This window comes from Haliotis rubra, unplaced genomic scaffold, assembly GCF_003918875.1.
Source record: "Haliotis rubra isolate DU_JTF1 unplaced genomic scaffold, ASM391887v1 Scf525, whole genome shotgun sequence".
Lineage (NCBI taxonomy): Eukaryota > Metazoa > Mollusca > Gastropoda > Lepetellida > Haliotidae > Haliotis > Haliotis rubra.
Window position 1 is genome coordinate 191,319 of NW_025767219.1, and position 18,784 is coordinate 210,102.

Sequence of the window (18,784 nt, forward strand, 5' to 3'; positions counted from 1 at the left end):
GAGCAAAACGTTACGCAAGAAATCTTTTTTTGGGGGTTCGAATCCCCTTTGTCCTGGTTGTGTATTCTCGGTTTGTCGGCACCAAGCCCGTACTCGTGGATGCCACGAAAGTGGCTGGTTGGATTATTGGTTAACGTCGCACTCAGTAATATCCCAGCTATATGGCGGCGGTCTGTAACTAATCGCGTCTGAACCAGACAATCCAGTGATCAACATCATGAGCATCAATCTACGCAATTGGGATACGTGACATGTGTCAACCAAGTCAGCGAGCCTGACCATTAAATCCCGACCGTCGCCATATAGCTGGAATATTGCTGACTGGGGCGTTGAACAACAATCAACCACCCGAGATGCGACCCTTGGTCACTCCAGAATCCCGATTTGATAATGTTTGTGGGTTTGGTAGCGCCATACCCGTTCTCGTTGATTTCACTACAATGATAATCGTCTTAGACCTGCACTGTTCGGGCTTTTCTCTCACTCTGTGGTTTCTGGTGTCCCCGTCGTTATATTGCTGGAATATTACTAAAAACGGCGATCAACCATACTCACTCACTCACTCACTCTATGGTTATATATGGAATACTTTTAAAAACAAAGAGCCAGTGACTCACTCACTCACTCACTCACTATATGGTTATAAATGGAATACTTTTAAAAACAAAGAGCCAGTGACTCACTCACTCACTCTATGGTTATAAATGGAATACTTTTATAAAACAAGGAGCCAGTAGTGACTGATGTCGAAACTCAAATACCCTTAGCAGTTACTTAAGGGAGGATGTAATGCATACTATGTCTTCGCGTGAACTAAACCTTTGATCATGGGTTCGAGAACACACTTCATGTATTATCATACAGATTGACACGACGTGATGTAAGTAGAAAATTCGTCATATCAGCTCAATAGGTGGCACAATGAAGTTTTAAAGTTTGATGACATTTTTGAGGCCACCACCCTCCACCCCAGCCTCCACCAAAACCTCCCTACGCTGTGACAAAGTATGGATACACTGATATGCACTGTAAACGATTTTCCCAAAAAGCGTGTCAGTAGTTTTATAAGTTTACTTATACCGCTTTTAGCAATATTCTAGCAAGATCAAGGCAGGGGACACCAGAAATGGGCTTCACAAAGTGTACTCATGTGGGGAATCGAACCCGGGTCTTCGGCGTGACCCTCTTTTCAGAAAGAAATAATCATAAATAATGGTGAATTATATAAAAAGAAACAATAAACAAACAAAAAGTGTTTAAAAAACACACACAACCAAACAAAAAACATGAAAAAGCCTAAACAATAATGAAATTTTTCACACACACTCCATCATAACTAAATTATCAACATTGATATACTCCTTAAGATATTCGAACCAAGGACCCATTCGACATGAGAGATCCCACGAAACATAAACCGAAACAAAAACTTCCCAAACCGTTAAAAGTTCCATCAACGCCGAAGTCATTACTGAGGAAACCGAATCTCACTGCGCAGCTGTCATCGCCTTTACGAGACATCCGGCGCTTGGATACTATAGTGAATATCGGAAGCTGGGCCGACGGGGCAGAGTTGTGGAGCCTGCAAGAAGCTTTGCATGTAGTTGGATGGATAACATCCAGACTGGACAGTCCATGGTCAGACTTGTTAATATGAAGGTAAGAAGACAGATATGTTTGTCCGCTGTGGGAGAAAACTGACCCATCTGTAAATATTTCGTTTTGACTCTATTCTTAGAAACTGACAACGTCTAGAATTCTGAGCGCTACTTTTAGTCTTTGGTATAAGTGGCAGTAATAAAAGACGGGGAAAGGGGTTGGCGGCGGGGCAGGGGGTTGGGGTGGGGTCATCTATGGGGAAAGGTTTAGAGAGGGAGGAAGAAAGGGAAGATATAGGAAACAATGGGAAAGAGAGAAGCGAGTATGTTTGAGTGAATGTTATGTCTGTTTGTCGGAGTTGTTTGAGGAGGTTTAACATGTGCGGGAACGCAAAAAATGTTGCCGTTTTAGTTAACACAATATTTCCGACGCTCGTCAACGTTGTGTAGTCAGCTAGATAGATTTTCCGCTCTCGTAAAGTTGCGGATATTGGAATGAAAATATGACGAATGGGAAACACGTGAGAAACGTTTGGGAAACACGGAACAGAGAGACACATGATGTGGCGCCTGTAATTGGAATCAGAACGAGTTTGGTCCATAAGGGGACCAACTTGTGTGTAACCATATGGTCTAGCAAGCGAAGGAGGCACAGGTCGCTTTGGCACACCCGGAGCGTCGTAATTCATTGTCCAGGGTAGTCTGCTTTGGGCACACCAGATGGCCGGTTCGAATCTCGGTTTGATCAATGTTTTTTCAAGGAGGATGTCTAATTTGAAGCTCAATGCGCCGCAAATAGACGCGAGGAGTTGCTTCCCTTGGGCGTGTCAGGAACCTGTGACTATTGTTCGAATACACTTTTCTAAGGTTGTCATATCGTTCTCAAACAACGGAAATACTAATCGGTTTGGAAACCACTGGCAAACTCGCTAACCCCAGGAGGAGTTGCCTCCCTTGGACGAGTCAGAAACCTGTGATGGTGGTTCGAATACACATTGCTAAATTTGTCATAGCTTTCCCATTGCGAAGCAAAGGAAATATACTGACCGGTTTGGAAACCACTCGCTAACTCACTAACTCCACTGAATGTAGCGTGGCCAAAAAGTGGTAGTGGTAAGAAAGTTCTTACTGCTCACACAATGGTGTGATATATTTAGATATTGGTTACACACAATGAAGTGATGCAATCAGTGACGTTTCACACAAATGACGTGATGAAATGAGTTTTGTTTCACACAATCAAGTGATGCAATCAGTTAAGTTTCACACACAATTATGTAATGCAATAAATTGTTTCACACACAATGATGTGACGCAGTCAGTTAAGTTTCACACACAGTGATGCGCTGCATTTATGTATGGTTTACACACAATGATGTGATACGTTTTGGTATGTTTCACATAAAATGTGCGATGGATTGCGATATTTTTCACACGCAATGCTGAGTTGTATTCAGTATTGTGCTTAGTGATGATTCAGTACAAATCAGTACAGTGAACCATATTGCTAGGGGGACCTAAGAAAAGATTATATCTCCATGTTAAATCCGAAAGTCAACAGCAATGGATTTGGGCGTGTTCGAAGCAAACAACTAAAAGTTCGATGCAGTGGAGTTATAACATATACGCATATATATATATATATATATATATATATACATTTTATTTATTGGAGGGTGGGGGTGGGGGTGGGAGGGGGTGACAACCATTGTTGGCATGAGTATATATAGATAATTATAATGGGTCAGTTTCATATTTGTGGGTCGAGGTCGAGGAAAAGGTTCCTTTGTCCTAACTGTTACAGATAAGGAACAAACTTTATGGATGAACAACTTCTGTATTCGGAGAGGCGGTGGGGTAGCCTAATGGTTAAAGCGTTGGCTCGTCACGACGAAGACCCGGGTTCGAATCCCCACATGGGCACAATATGTGAAGCCCATTTCTGGTGTCCTCCGCCGTGATGTTGCTGGAATATTGCTAAAAGCGGCGTAAAACCAAACTCAGTCAGTCAGTCTTTATTTCGATAGAGGTTCTTGTATCGTTGTCAAGCAAGTATCAGCAATGGATACTTGTCATACTTGCTTGATAACGATACAAGAATCTGTATCGAAACGTCGCATCTTCCGAATAAAAAAGTTGTTCATCCATAAAGTTTGTTCGTTATCTGATTCACCAACTTCTAAACATGCCACTCAAAGGAGTTCGCTGTTACAAATAGACAAACTCCCCTATTGTTAGGTGTGATGGTGTTTGTCACCTCGTTAGGCGAGTTGAGGTGAGGTAAGGTGAGGTGAGGTGAAATTTGGTTTGTGGTGTGTGCATGTATATTTTTATATTTCTGATGTGTGTGCTGCATTTTGTGTGTGTATCATTTAAGCACGTTATATGTGTGTGCGTGTGTGTGCGCGTGAGTGCGTACATGTGCGTGCGTCCGTGTGTGTGTGTGTCCTTCTCCAGACAATTAATATGACAGCATTAGCCCGCTGAGATACGATGCCGCAGTTTCAATTTAGATTCCCCTCAGACTCAACGTACGAACAGTCCGTTATTTCAATCGTTAAATATGCTAAATAATCTTAGTACCAAGTCACCCCACCTCAACAAGGATTAAGCTATTAAGTCTTTGCATGTACTGAAACCTGTTACCGTGGGTTTTCCTCATTTAAGCTCTGTTTCCCAAACATTATTCTATTCCCATAAAAAATACATGGTGGTAATTAGGTCGGTCGACAAACTTGTAGATAGTATATAGTAGATTAAGTAGGTTAATGTTTGTGCAGGTGTAAAGCTGTACAACAGACGTTATTATTTCCTCTCTCCGAAATCTACTTGCAGCTCACCACATAGATATTTCCCCATATTTACACACATATGTTAGCTCTACCCATTATGACCTCCACATGCATTGTATCGTCATAGCTTTGTGATGTCAAAAGCATTGTGACGTCACGGGCAGAGTTAACAGTTACTGTACTTTAGTTCTACCTGATGATGGGGCCAGAAAAAACGTTGTACCAAACAATAAAAAGAAGATTCGAGCCCAGAAACGTCTCTATGTTCATAGAACCAGAGTGTATTGAAAAAGATGAGTGAATGAGTGATTGAGTGAGTTTTGGCAACATTTCAGAATATAAGGGCGTAGAACACAAGAAATAGCTGCAAGATGAGTGAGTTAGTGAATGAGTATGTTTTAGCAACATTCCATCAATATCAGGGCGGGGGACACAAGAAATAGCTGCAAGATGAGTGAGTTAGCGAATGAGTATGTTTTAGCAACATTCCAGCAATATCAGGGCGGAGACACAAGAACTAGCTGCAAGATGAGTGAGTTAGTGAATGAGTATGTTTTAGCAACATTCCATCAATATCAGGGCGGGGGACACAAGAAATAGCTGCAAGATGAGTGAGTTAGCGAATGAGTATGTTTTAGCAACATTCCATCACTATCAGGGCGGGGGACACAAGAAATAGCTGCAAGATGAGTGAGTTAGTGAATGAGTATGTTTTAGCAACATTCCATCAATATCAGGGCGGGGGACACAAGAAATAGCTGCAAGATGAGTGAGTTAGCGAATGAGTATGTTTTAGCAACATTTCTAGAATATAAGGGCGTAGAACACAAGAAATAGCTGCAAGATGAGTGAGTTAGTGAATGAGTATGTTTTAGCAACATTTCTAGAATATAAGGACGTAGAACACAAGAAATAGCTGTAAGATGAGTGAGTTAGTGAATGAGTATGTTTTAGCAACATTCCAGCAATATCAGGGCGGGGGACACAAGAAATAGCTGCAAGATGAGTGAGTTAGTGAATGAGTATGTTTTAGCAACATTCCAGCAATTTCAGGGCGGGGGACACTAGAAATAGCTGCAAGATGAAGGGCAGCATCTATACGTGTGACTTCAAGCCTACAAACAAAGCCCTGTGGGAAGCTATTGTTCATGTGCTGTTTGCCGCGGTGGTCGTGTTTCTCTCTGACCTGAGTGAGTCTGACATTAGCAATAGGAGGTGGAATGTATCCTCAGAACGCCATGACACCAGGAATACCTCCAGACACAACACCAGAAAACCCGTGCACTTATTAACGCGTACTGACCCATAGCTCTGACACGTACAGCAACGCAACGACAAGGTCTCTATTTTGGTTCCTGTGTACAGAAACATCAAAGGGTGTCTAACGACTAGAGCGTATGTCTGTGCATAAAAAGAATATCGCTCCCTCGCGAATCAGTCTTCATGCTTCGACGATCCTAAGCCTGTGCTATAGTACTCAGAGCACATAGGTGAACATAGTTAATTGTTTGTTTTGCGAATTATCTTTCACCTGACTATGCCATGGATTGCAATGCAACTGTGGAATATTTATATTACGGTATTTCAGCTGATTATTATAACTCGATATAGCTCGAAAGCTGGCATTGATGTCAACATTCCACTTACGATGTGGATGTATATTTCATTGTTAAAAATAATTATGATTCTGGAATTTTGGCGAGGCCGTGACGATTTTTCATGTGTTTGACAAATTCATTTGAATGGCATTAATCGTAACCGCCTGTAATCTGTTTGGTATTCTGCCTATGAACCAAGCAAATAAAGGAAGCACACAAGGAAGCAGGCAATCAGTCCTTCCATCAACCAACTTATCTGTCCCTCCATCCATTCATTATGTCATTGCTTGTTTGGTCGGTTATAAAGCCTTACACCAAACCGGTGTGGCTTTTACATTTGGGAGGACGGTCTAATATTCTCAGATTCGAACCGTGATCTGTAGATTCTGGAAATATCAAGGGGCGTAAACCATACAACGGACTGTTGCGTCCCAGTCCCCGTTTTACCGATATCTAAAAATTGTGTCCGGAGTTATTCTTGCTTTCAAAAATGTCATGAGAACAGACAGCTGAAGTACAATGGTCACAGTGTCCGCTCGTCATGCGTAAGGCTCGATTCCCAACAAAGGTAGACCTTTTCTGGTGAATATAGCTGAACGCATTGTAAAACCATACTCACTCACTATAGGGCATGTTTGTCCTAGCCTGCGTATTTGATGCATGCCGGTTGAGAATATAAGCGTGTCATTTTGACCCAAGCGTGCGTTGACGCAACAACTGTGTGGACATTTGTCTTTATTCAGAGTGGTTGCTCGATATATGTACGGAGCTGTACCGAGTCACCCGATAATGAAGCAATGGTCTGTATTCCCTTGAATAACTTGAGGAGCGTGACATACGTTCGTTACTCGTTTAACACAACATATTACAAAGGCAATTATAGGAGAAATTGAAGTTTCACCAAACCACATTTTTACAGGCTTATGTCACGTGATGCACAGGCTATCGCTTCAGCTGTCAAGGCTCATAACTTCTACAACAGGACATATTCAGCCAAGTTATGAATCAGATATGACTTCGTCATCCGCACAACTGCCAAGGCTCATATTCTCTACAAAACTGGATGTTCAACCGAGTACTGTCCCAATTATGACTTTGTCATCCGCACACTAGTGGTTAAAGTGTTCGCTTGTTTAACCGAATACCCGGGTTCGATTCACCACATTTGTACGATGCGTGAAGCCCATTTCTGGTGTCCTCCGCCGTGATATTTCTGGAATAATGCTAAAAGTGGCATAAAACTAAACTTACTCACTCACTCGATAATTATGTCTTAAACTTTGAATGATGCTGACGTTAAACAATAAAAGAAACAACCTAACACATGCATGCTGCTTTATGCCGTAGTCTCTCCATCAAATCCAGTGTCTTCACGTGTGAGACACCTCTGTTGTTAGCAGCTTTAGTTTTGTTTAAACATATTTATTCACAAAGTGAAAAGGATCGGTCACAAGATCATACAACTCATAAAACCCCCCTCCAAGAATATTTTCAAGATCAAATTTCAGCCAAGCAATCCTTATAAACAAACACAGATGAATTATTAAATTATTATAAACCCGAAGGTACAGAGAAGGGAAACTACTGGAACAGCGTGAAGGATCCAATCTCTGTGTGGACACTTCACAGGGAGCTGAGACTGACCAACTGATCTCTTTGGTTTAATATGGTGATTATAATTGTATATAAGTATTACAGTTATGGTGGACATTGTATGATTATTCTATGAAATATGGTGATTAAAATTGTATATAAATATTACAGTCATGGTGGACATTCATTGAGTATTTTGATGTTATGTGTTGATTATAAATTGTACATAAATAGTACAATCATGGTGGAAAATGTATGATTATTTGATTGAATTTGTTGATTATAATTGTATATAAATATTAAAATTATGGTGGACATTGTATGATTATTTTGATGGAATATGTTGGATGTGTACTCAGTCCCTCCCTGTCATCACGCACACATAATGTTCTGTGTGAGTGGTGGAAAGTGTATTTACAATCGAGCAGATTTAACGCCCTCTCAAAAATACGACAGCTATATAGGGTAGATACACATCTCAAACAAGTTACTTTGAACCCGCATGGCGTGTCGCAACTGAAGTGTTTTGCAAACTACTATTAAAGGACGCTACGGATATTTGATAATTGCTTTTGTTTGCCTACATATGTGTGTACATGTACACTGTTGGATTAGAAAAGAGCAAATTTGTATTTGATGGTTCTTATATGAGTTCTCCCTTGACTTCAGTGGTACCATGGTTAAGGATCGTTATAGTTTATTCATTATTACCACAGAAGCAGAAGGGTATTTCTGAGAACAAATATGGTTGGGTGTGTTGTAAACTTAAACTGTGTAACAACTATACACATGACAATGTGCCTGTCTCTCCGTCCGTGCGTCCGTCTGTCTGTCCGTCCGTCCGTGCGTGCGTGCGTGCGTGCGTGCGTGCGTGCGTGCGTGCGTGTGTCCTAAACATATGCAATAACTACATTTTGTCGTCCTTCACTGATGCTCAGGAAGAGAATAAGTCGTTCAATTAGCGGGAGTTGAAATAACCTTTCGATCAGAGTCTGTGGAGTCTACGGGGTGCAATCCAATTGAACAGAACAGGAGAGCAAATTATACCTTGTAACAACAGGGGTCTAGAGACATGAGACCTACAAGGGTAGAGCCGTTACAACCAGAGACTGAGGGAGAAATACCTGTTACAAGCATTTCTCTTTGTGTCTTTGTCACAAATGCTGTTTGTACAAGGACAATCCAAGCTACAAACATAACGTCAGTGAACATGGTGTTACCAGACACCTAGTGTGAATATAACTATTTGCACAAAACATGTCATTCAAGAGCGAAAAGTATCATGCTAACGCTTGGTATTTTAGCATTCTTGTGTCCTGTGGCTGTGTTTGTGGCTTGGTTTGTGTCCTGTGGGTTTGTTCTTCCGCCGTGGCCTGAGACTGTGTTATTCGATTGTGTCCTGTGGGTTTCGTTCTTTGGCTTTGTCCTGTGGGCTTGTTCTTCAGATGTGGCCTGAGTCTTTGGCTGTGTCCTGTGGGCTTGTTCTCCAGCTGTGTCCCGGAGACCATGGCTATGTTCTTCGTCTGTGTGCTGTGGTTGAGTTCTTTGGCTGTGTATTTTGCCTATGTTGTCTTTTGTCTATGTTCTCCGTCTGTGTTCTGTGGGCTTGTTCTTCATCTGTGTCCTGTGGGTTTGTTCTTCATCTGTGTACTGTGGTTATGTTCTCCGTCTGTGTCCTGTGGGTTTGTTCTTCGTCTGTGTACTGTGTTCTCCGTCTGTGTCCCGGAGGGCATGTTGTCCTTCTCCGTCTCGTCTGTGTACTGTGGTATGTTCTCCGTCTGTGTCCTGTGGGTTTGTTCTCCGTCTGTGTCCTGTGGGTTTGTTCTTCAGTCGTCTTTGTCCTGTATGTTCTTCGTCTGTGTCCCGTCTGGACTGTGGTAATGTTCTCCGTCTGTGTCCTGTGGGTTTGTTCTTCGTCTGTGCCCTGTGGGTTTGTTCTTCGTCTGTGGGTGTTCTCCTTCTGTGTGGGTTTGTTCTCCATCTGTGTGTCCTGTGTTCTCCGTCTGTGTCCTGTGGGTTTGTTCTTCGTCTGTCTATGTTCTTTGTCTGTGTCCCGGAGGACATGGTTATGTTCTCCGTCTGTGTCCTGTGGTTTGTTTGTTCTCCTATGTTCTTCTCTGTGTCCTGTGTCCTCTGTGTTCTCCGTCTGTGTACTGGTTTGTTCTCCGTCTGTGTCTGTTCTTGTCTGTGTCCTGTGGGTTTGTTCTTCGTCTGTGTACTGTGGCTATGTTCTTCGTCTGTGTCCCGGAGGACATGGTTATGTTCTCCGTCTGTGTTCTGTGGGTTTGTTCTCCGTCTGTGTCCTGTGGGTTTGTTCTCCGTCTGTGTCCTGTGGGTTTGTTCTCCGTCTGTGTCCTGTGGGTTTGTTCTTCGTCTGTGTCCTGTGGGTTTGTTCTCCGTCTGTGTCCTGTGGGTTTGTTCTCCGTCTGTGTCCTGTGGGTTTGTTCTCCGTCTGTGTCCTGTGGGTTTGTTCTCCGTCTGTGTCCTGTGGGTTTGTTCTTCGTCTGTGTACTGTGGCTATGTTCTTCGTCTGTGTCCCGGAGGACATGGTTATGTTCTCCGTCTGTGTCCTGTGGGTTTGTTCTCGTCGTCTGTGTCCTGTGGGTTTGTTTATGTTCTCCGTCTGTGTCCTGTGGGGTTTGTTCTCCGTCTGTGTCCTGTCTGGTACTTTGTTCTTCGTCTGTGTTCTGGGTTTGTTTCTCCGTCTGTGTCCTGTGGAAATGTTCTGTTCGTTGGCTTGTGTCCTGACCATGGCTGTGTTCTTCGTCTGTGTCCTGTGGTTTGTTCTGCTGTGTATTATTTTGCCTGTGTTGTCTTTTTGTCTATGTTCTCCGGCTGTGTCCTGTGGGTTTGTTCTTCGTCTGTGTCCTGTGGGTTTGTTCTGTGTTGCTATCTTCGACTGTGTTCTGGAAATGTTCTTTCTCCGGATTTCTGTGTCCTGTGATTGTGTTCTTCGTCTGTGTCCTGTGAAATGTTCTTTGGCGTGTGTGTCCTTATTCGATGTTCTGGGGCTGTCTTCCTGTGGGAAATGTTCTTGGCTGTGTTGGGGATTTTGTGGCTGTGTTGTTCTGCTGTGTGAACTGTCTATGTTGTTCTGCTGTGTGAACTGTCTATGTTGTTCTGCTGTGTGAACTGTCTATGTTGTTCTGCTGTGTGAACTGTCTATGTTGTTCTGCTGTGTGAACTGTATATGTTGTTCTGCTGTGTGAACTGTCTATGTTGTTCTGCTGTGTGAACTGTATATGTTGTTCTGCTGTGTGAACTGTCTATGTTGTTCTGCTGTGTGAACTGTCTATGTTGTTCTGCTGTGTGAACTGTCTATGTTGTTCGGCTGTGTGAACTGTCTATGTTGTTCTGCTGTGTGAACTGTCTATGTTGTTCTGCTGTGTGAACTGTCTATGTTGTTCTGCTGTGTGAACTGTCTATGTTGTTCGGCTGTGTGAACTGTCTATGTTGTTCGGCTGTGTGAAATGCCTATGTTGTCTTTGTCACGTTGCCTTCTTCTGCTGTGTCATGTCACTGTCACGTACAGATACATACTGCATGACAATCTTATCAGAGCGAATCTTGGATTGGATCATACGTTTATGTTATTTTTAAACTTATTTATCATGGATATAATTCATGTCTATCGTTTCGATTTCAAAGTGGTTTTCAGAGTTATTAACAATACTTTTGTGGATTTTTTAAAACCGCTCACAGTTAACAAATAACGATTCGAATCACATGTTATACCAGAGTATGTGGCTGTGTTTATCAATACATCGCATTTATTGTCCCAGAAGTGGGTGCGGCCACCCTGACACATAGGTAAATAGGTCTTTGTTTGTATCAAACCGACGGGCGTCAACATAACGGCTATAAACCCACTCATGCGAGGAAGCCATTACCGCATATACTTGATGAATGCATACTGGTTTCAAGCTTAGAAATGATTTGAGCAAAGTCGAAACATGACAATGTTTGCAATAACCTTGACCTGTGAAAAGTTAATTTAGATTTTTCGTCCCGTAATCACGTGCATACACACTACGTATTGACCAGCTCCCATACGACACAAAAACCGCTGTGTGACCATCACCTCCAAGCAAACTGTTTCGTGTTTGCCTACTCCGCGCGTCGCTCTGGGTGTCTCGTAGCAATACAGAGCGGTTAAATAGACAGTCAGCTCACTTGCTCGTCTTGAGGGAGGGAGACTGACAACGCTGTGGGACGAGCTTGGGGGAGACATGGGGGCACAGAGGGTAAGTTCCCTTTTTTAATTGTACCAGACATATATAGTTCCTTTAGGTGTACAAATGACCTGCCATTTCGTGTGTTTATGATACCTTTTAGCTAACACCTTGTTGTATCTCTACTTGATAGTGTAAGACAAAATATTATGGATGTCAACTTCTTCTTTATGCTATATACAAGGTTTCTGGGCTTTTCCTTGCCCCTTCGTCAGGTGAATGGTAATAATATTTTACATATAATATTTTGTCTTATACTTGAATACCAACTTCTATATGCCTCTCAATAACCTTATTTGATAGTGATTCACAAACACATGGCTATTCTATTTTCGGATCCACGAAACGGACTCTGCTTTAGTACAGAGGTTTTGTGATAATGGAAATGATTTTGTCGCATATATAAAAATGTGAAAGTAGACCATAGGCGAAATATTGTACATGTAGGATCGTATGGGCATGGACTTTAAGAATATTCGTGCTACAGTCAAACGCCGTTGTAACGAACTTCGATGTCTTGAACTTACGGTCGGCTCGAAATCCTGATCCTTATTCCTTATTGATTGGTTTTTTTTCCATCATTCTACGGGTGTGCCGAAGCTTGGGCAACTCGACTTATTTCGTTTGTAATTTGGGATAGTCTCATGATACTGAGGCTGAGTGAGGAGTGAGTGAGTGAGTGAGTTTAGTTTTACTCCGCTTTTAGCAATATTCCAGCAATGTCACGGCGAGGGGACACAGAAGTGGCCTTCACACATTGTGCCCATGTGTGGAATCAAACCCGGGCCTTTCGGCGTGACGGATGAACGCATTAACCACTAGGCTACCCCACCGCCTTTCTTGAGCGAGTGAAGAGACATATCTAAAATAGTAGAGCTGTGTATTGGCAAATATACTCATGCCAATAATGGTTGTCACCACCCTCCCCACCCCAACCTCACACCCCACCCCACTTCCCCTCTCCAATTAAAAATATTGAATGGGTTACAACCATTATTGGCATGAGTATATATTGTTTTGCAATATGTTGTGATTCTGGTTCCTGGTTCCGATACGTGTTGCGATACACTGGAAACTTCAGTGTTTGACAGTCAGTGACATTGTTTGTACATGCAAACCGTATTTTCCACACACTAAAAATAAATGTCATGGTTGTGATAACAGACATCTGGAAATTATGTTTGATTTTAAGGGATTGTATTATCCATTTTATAGAATTTATTGTTTGTTACGTATGCTGTTGTCAATGACTACGATGGAATGAAAGTCTGTGTAGATTTTAAACCATATAGATAATCACAAAACATACATTTCTATCACCAATATACCGGTTCTGAGAAAAATATCATTGCAATATGGCAATCTTTTGAAAAGCGAATTTCGACATACCGGTATACCGGTAATACTATGCAGTCCTATAAAATAGTAATCCATTTTGCAATATATTGTTATAATAATTCTGTTATTGAAGATTTTTCTCATTCCATGTTATTGAATCGCATACATATATAGTTCGTAAATGACAACATGACCTTCGTTGAAAGATCCATTAATATGTTCCTAATGTTCGATATATTTGTTTCAATGAGATGAGGAGAGGATGGATCTAATGTTGACTTTAGGTAGGTCCCATTCATTTTCACATATTTCCGGGTATGTGTCTTGCTTCAGGCATTTTGAATTGAAAGCAACAGTACCCATATTCAAATAGAGGCTGGCCTGGGCGCTTTCAGCAAATACCAAACACAAATATGAAAAAAAGCCTATTCACATTCGAGAAAGTTTATTTAAGGAATTTAAACGATGTTACTATTAAAAACGAGGGGAATCAACTCGCTTGGCAGAGGTACCATTGTACCAAGCCCACACAGCAATCCAAGATTTGATTAAATAAACGATGAGTTTATTAATCAGTCGTGGAGTGTTTTTTGATTGACTGTCGTCCTAATTTTATACATATTCCAGCTAACAGATAATCACACTTACTGATTAAACTGCCGAAAAAATTGTTGTTGTGATCTTAAATCGATTGGTCTCCATCTTAATGCGTGAGTGAATTTAGTTTTACGCAGCTTTTAGCAATATTCCAGCAACATCACGGCGGGGGACACAAGAAATGGGTTTAAGACATTGTTACAAAGGGAATCGAACCTAGGTCTTCGGCGTGACGAGCGAAAGCTTTAACCACTGGGCTACCCCACCGTCCTTCGATCTTATTGCCCATTTAGACTGACAATAAGTTCGTTATTGCGAACGTATTCTGACAGAATTATGATGTAGTTTTGATAAAGGTGTTGATGATCATGGTGTTGATGATAAAGGTGTTGATGGTCATGGTGTTGAAGGGTGAAGTTCACTGAACTAGAGTAGTTGCTCAGCTTGTATGCCACAGGTGTATACGTGGTACATTTGATTTCATATGTAAGGATGATAAACAAAGTAAAAAAACAACACAGATACTTGCACTGTTACCTAATTCTATCTGAACAGCACAATACGAGATGCTGGTCTCGGATTAGGACTGATGCTCATTCTCAATGTCACGCTTGGCAGGTTAAATACAGTAGAACGTTGTCGGTTAGTCTGTAATAATTTCCAATACCACATAACGTGAAATATATTTCTGAAAGTTTTTATTTTCCACATATTAACATGGTGACACAACTCAGCAACATTTCAGCTATATGGCGGGTCTGTAATTAATCAATGTATCAAGAACATCTTTTGGGATACGAGTGAACCTCACCGGGTGAATGAGATTGACCACCACCGTGAGTGAGTGAGCGAGTGGGTGAGTGATTGGTTGGGTGGGTCGGTGGGTCGGGTGAGTGAGTGAGTGAGTGAGTGAGTGAGTGAGTGAGTGAGTGAGTGAGTGAGTGAGTGAGTGAGTGAGTGAGTGAGTGAGTGAGTGAGTGAGTGAGTGAGTGAGTGAGTGAGTGAGTGAGTGAGAGTGAGTAAGTGAGTGAGTCAAGATATGGCTTCAAACATTTTACCAACGCAGGTAATCGAACTGGCAGTTCCGACGCAAAGATCGAACAGTTTAACCACTTGATGGCTACAACATCGCCACTCGGAAGCCGATGATGCACCGCCTTGAAAGATAAGCTGATATTTTGGTGTAAAACTGCTATTTAATCGTAACTTCTTTAAAGGTAAATCAAAACTGAATTCATATTTGCAGCAATTATCTCACTTTCCATAATGATACAATTATACATTTTGGAATATTTATCATGTCCTCTGCTGTTATGCTGCAAGAATATTGCTGTATGTAAATACGGCGTAAAACCACACTCACTTTGGTATATGTCATTTCTAGGTATGGATTATGAAGTTACATATTTTAATAATAATGATAATAATCACGATGATAACATGTATAGTCATTATTAGGCATACTTTTCAACTCTCGATATACTGAAGTGTTTTGTTGAAAGTTTCCAGAGCAGCACCATTGAGTTTTTCAGTCCCAACACTCAAAAGTATTGACAATATTTACAAGCGAGGACATGTTTGATCTGTAAGGTTGTATTTTCATTGAGGGCAAACACTGCTTATCAGCTTGTGTCAACACCCTGTGTTACCGATGTAACACTATGACTGAAGGGACCCGAGAAGATCCCGGTTAGAATTGGTCTTCAGCAACTTAAGCTTGTAATAGGCGACTAGGATCGGGTGTGATCAGGCTGGCTGACTTCCTATCCCAATTGTGTAGAACGATGCTCATTATGTTGATCAGTGGATAGTCTGGTCCAGACTCGATTATTTACAGACCGCCGTCATATATCTGGAATATTGTTAAACAACAAACCATACCAAAACATGCAATAGAAACAGAGTCGACTGTACAATACTGACGAAACCTGAACCATGAGTATGCGTGTTGTTTTTTACTTTGGTTATTCTTTATTATTATATATGTAATTATGTATCTAGTGGCTAATTGTTTTCCATATTGCCATTCTATCATTTTTTTTCTTTAACATTTAAAACTCTTCAAAACAAGAAACGCACAGGATGAAAATAAGGAAATTTAAGATTTCGATTAAGCTTGAACATAGATGAAGTAACTTCGACACACGGATGAACTTATGCATTGTTGTCGTTCTCAGCATTAAATCAGTTCACTCACTCACTGCACATGTATGGACACAAGGAAGCGTTCAGGTCAATACCTGGTGACACCTCCCCTCACTGCTCGACACCACAATGGAAGGGATTCCACAAGTCGTCAGGCGACTTGCAAGGCCCGGGAAGGACAATGACGTTTGTAATGGCGAGACAGGCACCTGTTAGCTGTGTGGGGTCGGGCGTGGTCGTGGTGAAACAGCTACCTCTTGCGGTTAATAAGTAGAAGGATGTGAGGTCTCAGATTTCGGCCGATGTAAGATTGCCTTGAACCACCACTAGCTCTGATCCACCCGTGTAGGACATGGCTATTATATCGAAAAGAACTGCTGAAAATGCCTGTGCGTTTCTTTTTTTTTGAAGAGTTTATTGTGCTATCTGTTGCTAAATACAGACTACGAACCTGCCTGCAGTGTTTCCTGTATTTGTCTGTTAACATTCTATACACAAGAGCTTTTATTTATTAGCAATAACATCTGCTTTAACTCTTGATATCTGTACACTTAGTGAAATGGATTTATAGTTCATATATACGGGCGGAGAACGCACAACATAAGCTAAGACATTGCACCAATTTGGGAATCAAACCCGGACTTCTTAGCCTTTTTAACTACTAGACCATCTAATCATGAAATCTGTGTCATACGATACTAATTTAGTATGAAACCACTCGCCGACACACTAAACGTATATTACCGTACCCGTATCAAATATTAAATATATGTTTTGGCAGATAACTGATATATCATTGATTACAAACTGACGTTGTTTAAGTGTTTCCTTTTTCACCCTGAAAAGCTGCAGAACTATAAAAAGTTGTGGGTCCTGATCAGAATGTGTAGGCCCTATATTTCAAAATGTAAATAATACTCTCAGTTATTGGGGATGGAAAAGCTGTCGGCCATAAAAACCTGCAATAAAACAAAAGCTGTGGGTCTGAGTGGTTTTCAGTCGGCTTCGGGCCTAAGTCTGACGTTAATTTCGAACGCTGCGTCGTTTTATGTTTGGATATTGAAAATTGTTTTAGCTTAATTGCTCTTTTTTGTTTCAGTTTATAGGACTGGCATCCAGGAAGTTTCGAAAGTATCACGTGTACATGACGACAGTGTTCGCTGTGACAACATTCGTCCTCAGCTTCCGTGAAATATCCAGACTTGAACAGATCCGGCGTAAAGGATCAGCCAACCAGATGGCTCCTAACGAGGGCGAGTTTACAGACAATAAGCAGGCTTTGCTTTACGGAAAACCAGTTTTCAGAAAACAGTGGGTTGAAAGAAATTTAAAGGGAAAATTTGACGATGTGATCACACAAGCAAACAGTGTCGGCACGTCACCTGTTTATAATAGGACTTCTCTGAAGGTCAAGGGCGCGTGGAGAAATGTCAAGGATGTGCGCAGTGTTACAACATTGTTACATACTACACAGAAACCAAGCACCGTGAAAGAGATTGTTTGGTTCAATGCACCAGCATGGATTCAAAGACAAAAGGGTTCAGAATTGTTTGGACGTTGTAAGTACAAGATGTGTACATTATCATACAATCGTCACGATCTCGCTGGAGCGGATGTTGTGCTTGTTGATGGATTTAACCTACACAAGGGGGCGCCACCACCCAGATCAGCCAATCAAATGTTTGCTCTCTTTTCCTTTGAACCACCAACATATTTGACAATACCTTCCGAATGGAAAGACGCTTTCAACTGGACAATAACCTATCGTCCAGATTCGGATGTGTGGAGGCCTTATGGAATGGTACGGAAAAGGACATCCGGTTTGAAAGGGAAAAACTATGAAAAGTTGGTAAAAGAAAAAACGAACAGTGTTGCATGGTTCGTTAGTCGCTGTGCTTCACACAGCCAAAGAGAAAAATACGTCAAAGAACTGCAGAGGTACATCGATATAGATGTGTTTGGAAGGTGTGGTGATAGAAAGTGCGTCAAGGACTGCTATGAAAAGTTAAAATCCTATAAATTTTATCTTGCATTTGAAAATTCCTTTTGTGAGAATTATGTGACTGAGAAATTCTTCAAAACACTTCTGCAAGATGTGATTCCAGTGGTGCGTGGTGGCCCAAATTACAAGAATCTATTTGGAGGCGGTTATATCATAGACTCAAAAGATTTTGCAAACATAAGAGAGCTAGGATATTATTTGAACTTTCTTTTAAACAATGATAAAGCCTATATAGAACTTTTGAAAGCAAAAGATAAGCGTCGGGTGTATTTTCCATTACCCTGGTGTGGTCTGTGTGAAAAGGTACACAGACCTTTAGTGAAGCAAACATATTCAGACATCAACCTGTGGTTGTCCAAAGAAAAATGTCATTTACCAAATGACATAATAAAATAAATCATATTTTTATTTTATTTGTTTTCATTGCATATGTTAATCCCAGGTAGAAGAAAATCGGAAAGTATTATCAGCAGATTGAGTTTAACGTCTTTGTCATATTATTTCAGTCAGGTCATCATGTGTCATTGTCATGTAGTTGTGTCGTTGTCATGTGGTTGTGTCGTTGTCATGTGGCTGTGTCGTTGTCATGTGGTTGTGTCGTTGTCATGTGGTTGTGTCGTTGTCGTGTGGTGAGGTTTGGGGAAATAGCCTTTAAACAGGTATTTAGATGTCTTCGATGTTTCCCACTGTGGTGAAAAAGCTCGAGCGTGAGTAAGATGCTGATAAGCTTTGAGACATAATCAGAACGAAAGTGGGATCACGGGATGCTGGCACGCCTAAGGGAGATAACTGCCGAACATTTCTGGCGCCAATTCAACCTGTTCCCTCGATTCACATGGGAGGAAAATCAAAGTGACGCTTTACTCTAGTTGTCTGACATACAGACCCT

At 41.4% G+C, this 18,784-nt stretch overlaps 1 protein-coding gene across 2 annotated transcripts; it reads left to right on the forward strand.

The window, feature by feature from the left end:
* The first annotated feature begins 1,531 nt into the window (after window positions 1–1,531).
* On the forward strand, window positions 1,532–18,308 carry LOC124252818 (glycoprotein 3-alpha-L-fucosyltransferase A-like). Of its 2 annotated transcripts, none has more exons than XM_046686495.1 (2): window positions 1,532–1,659; window positions 16,993–18,308. In XM_046686495.1, exons 1-2 carry the CDS (start codon window positions 1,609–1,611, stop codon window positions 18,289–18,291), a joined length of 1,350 nt encoding a protein of 449 aa, XP_046542451.1. In that variant the 5' UTR covers window positions 1,532–1,608; the 3' UTR covers window positions 18,292–18,308. The 2 variants fall into 2 exon arrangements, with proteins under 2 accessions (XP_046542451.1, XP_046542452.1); XM_046686496.1 differs by lacking the exon at window positions 1,532–1,659 and adding an exon at window positions 11,605–11,825.
* The last annotated feature ends 476 nt before the right edge of the window (window positions 18,309–18,784 follow it).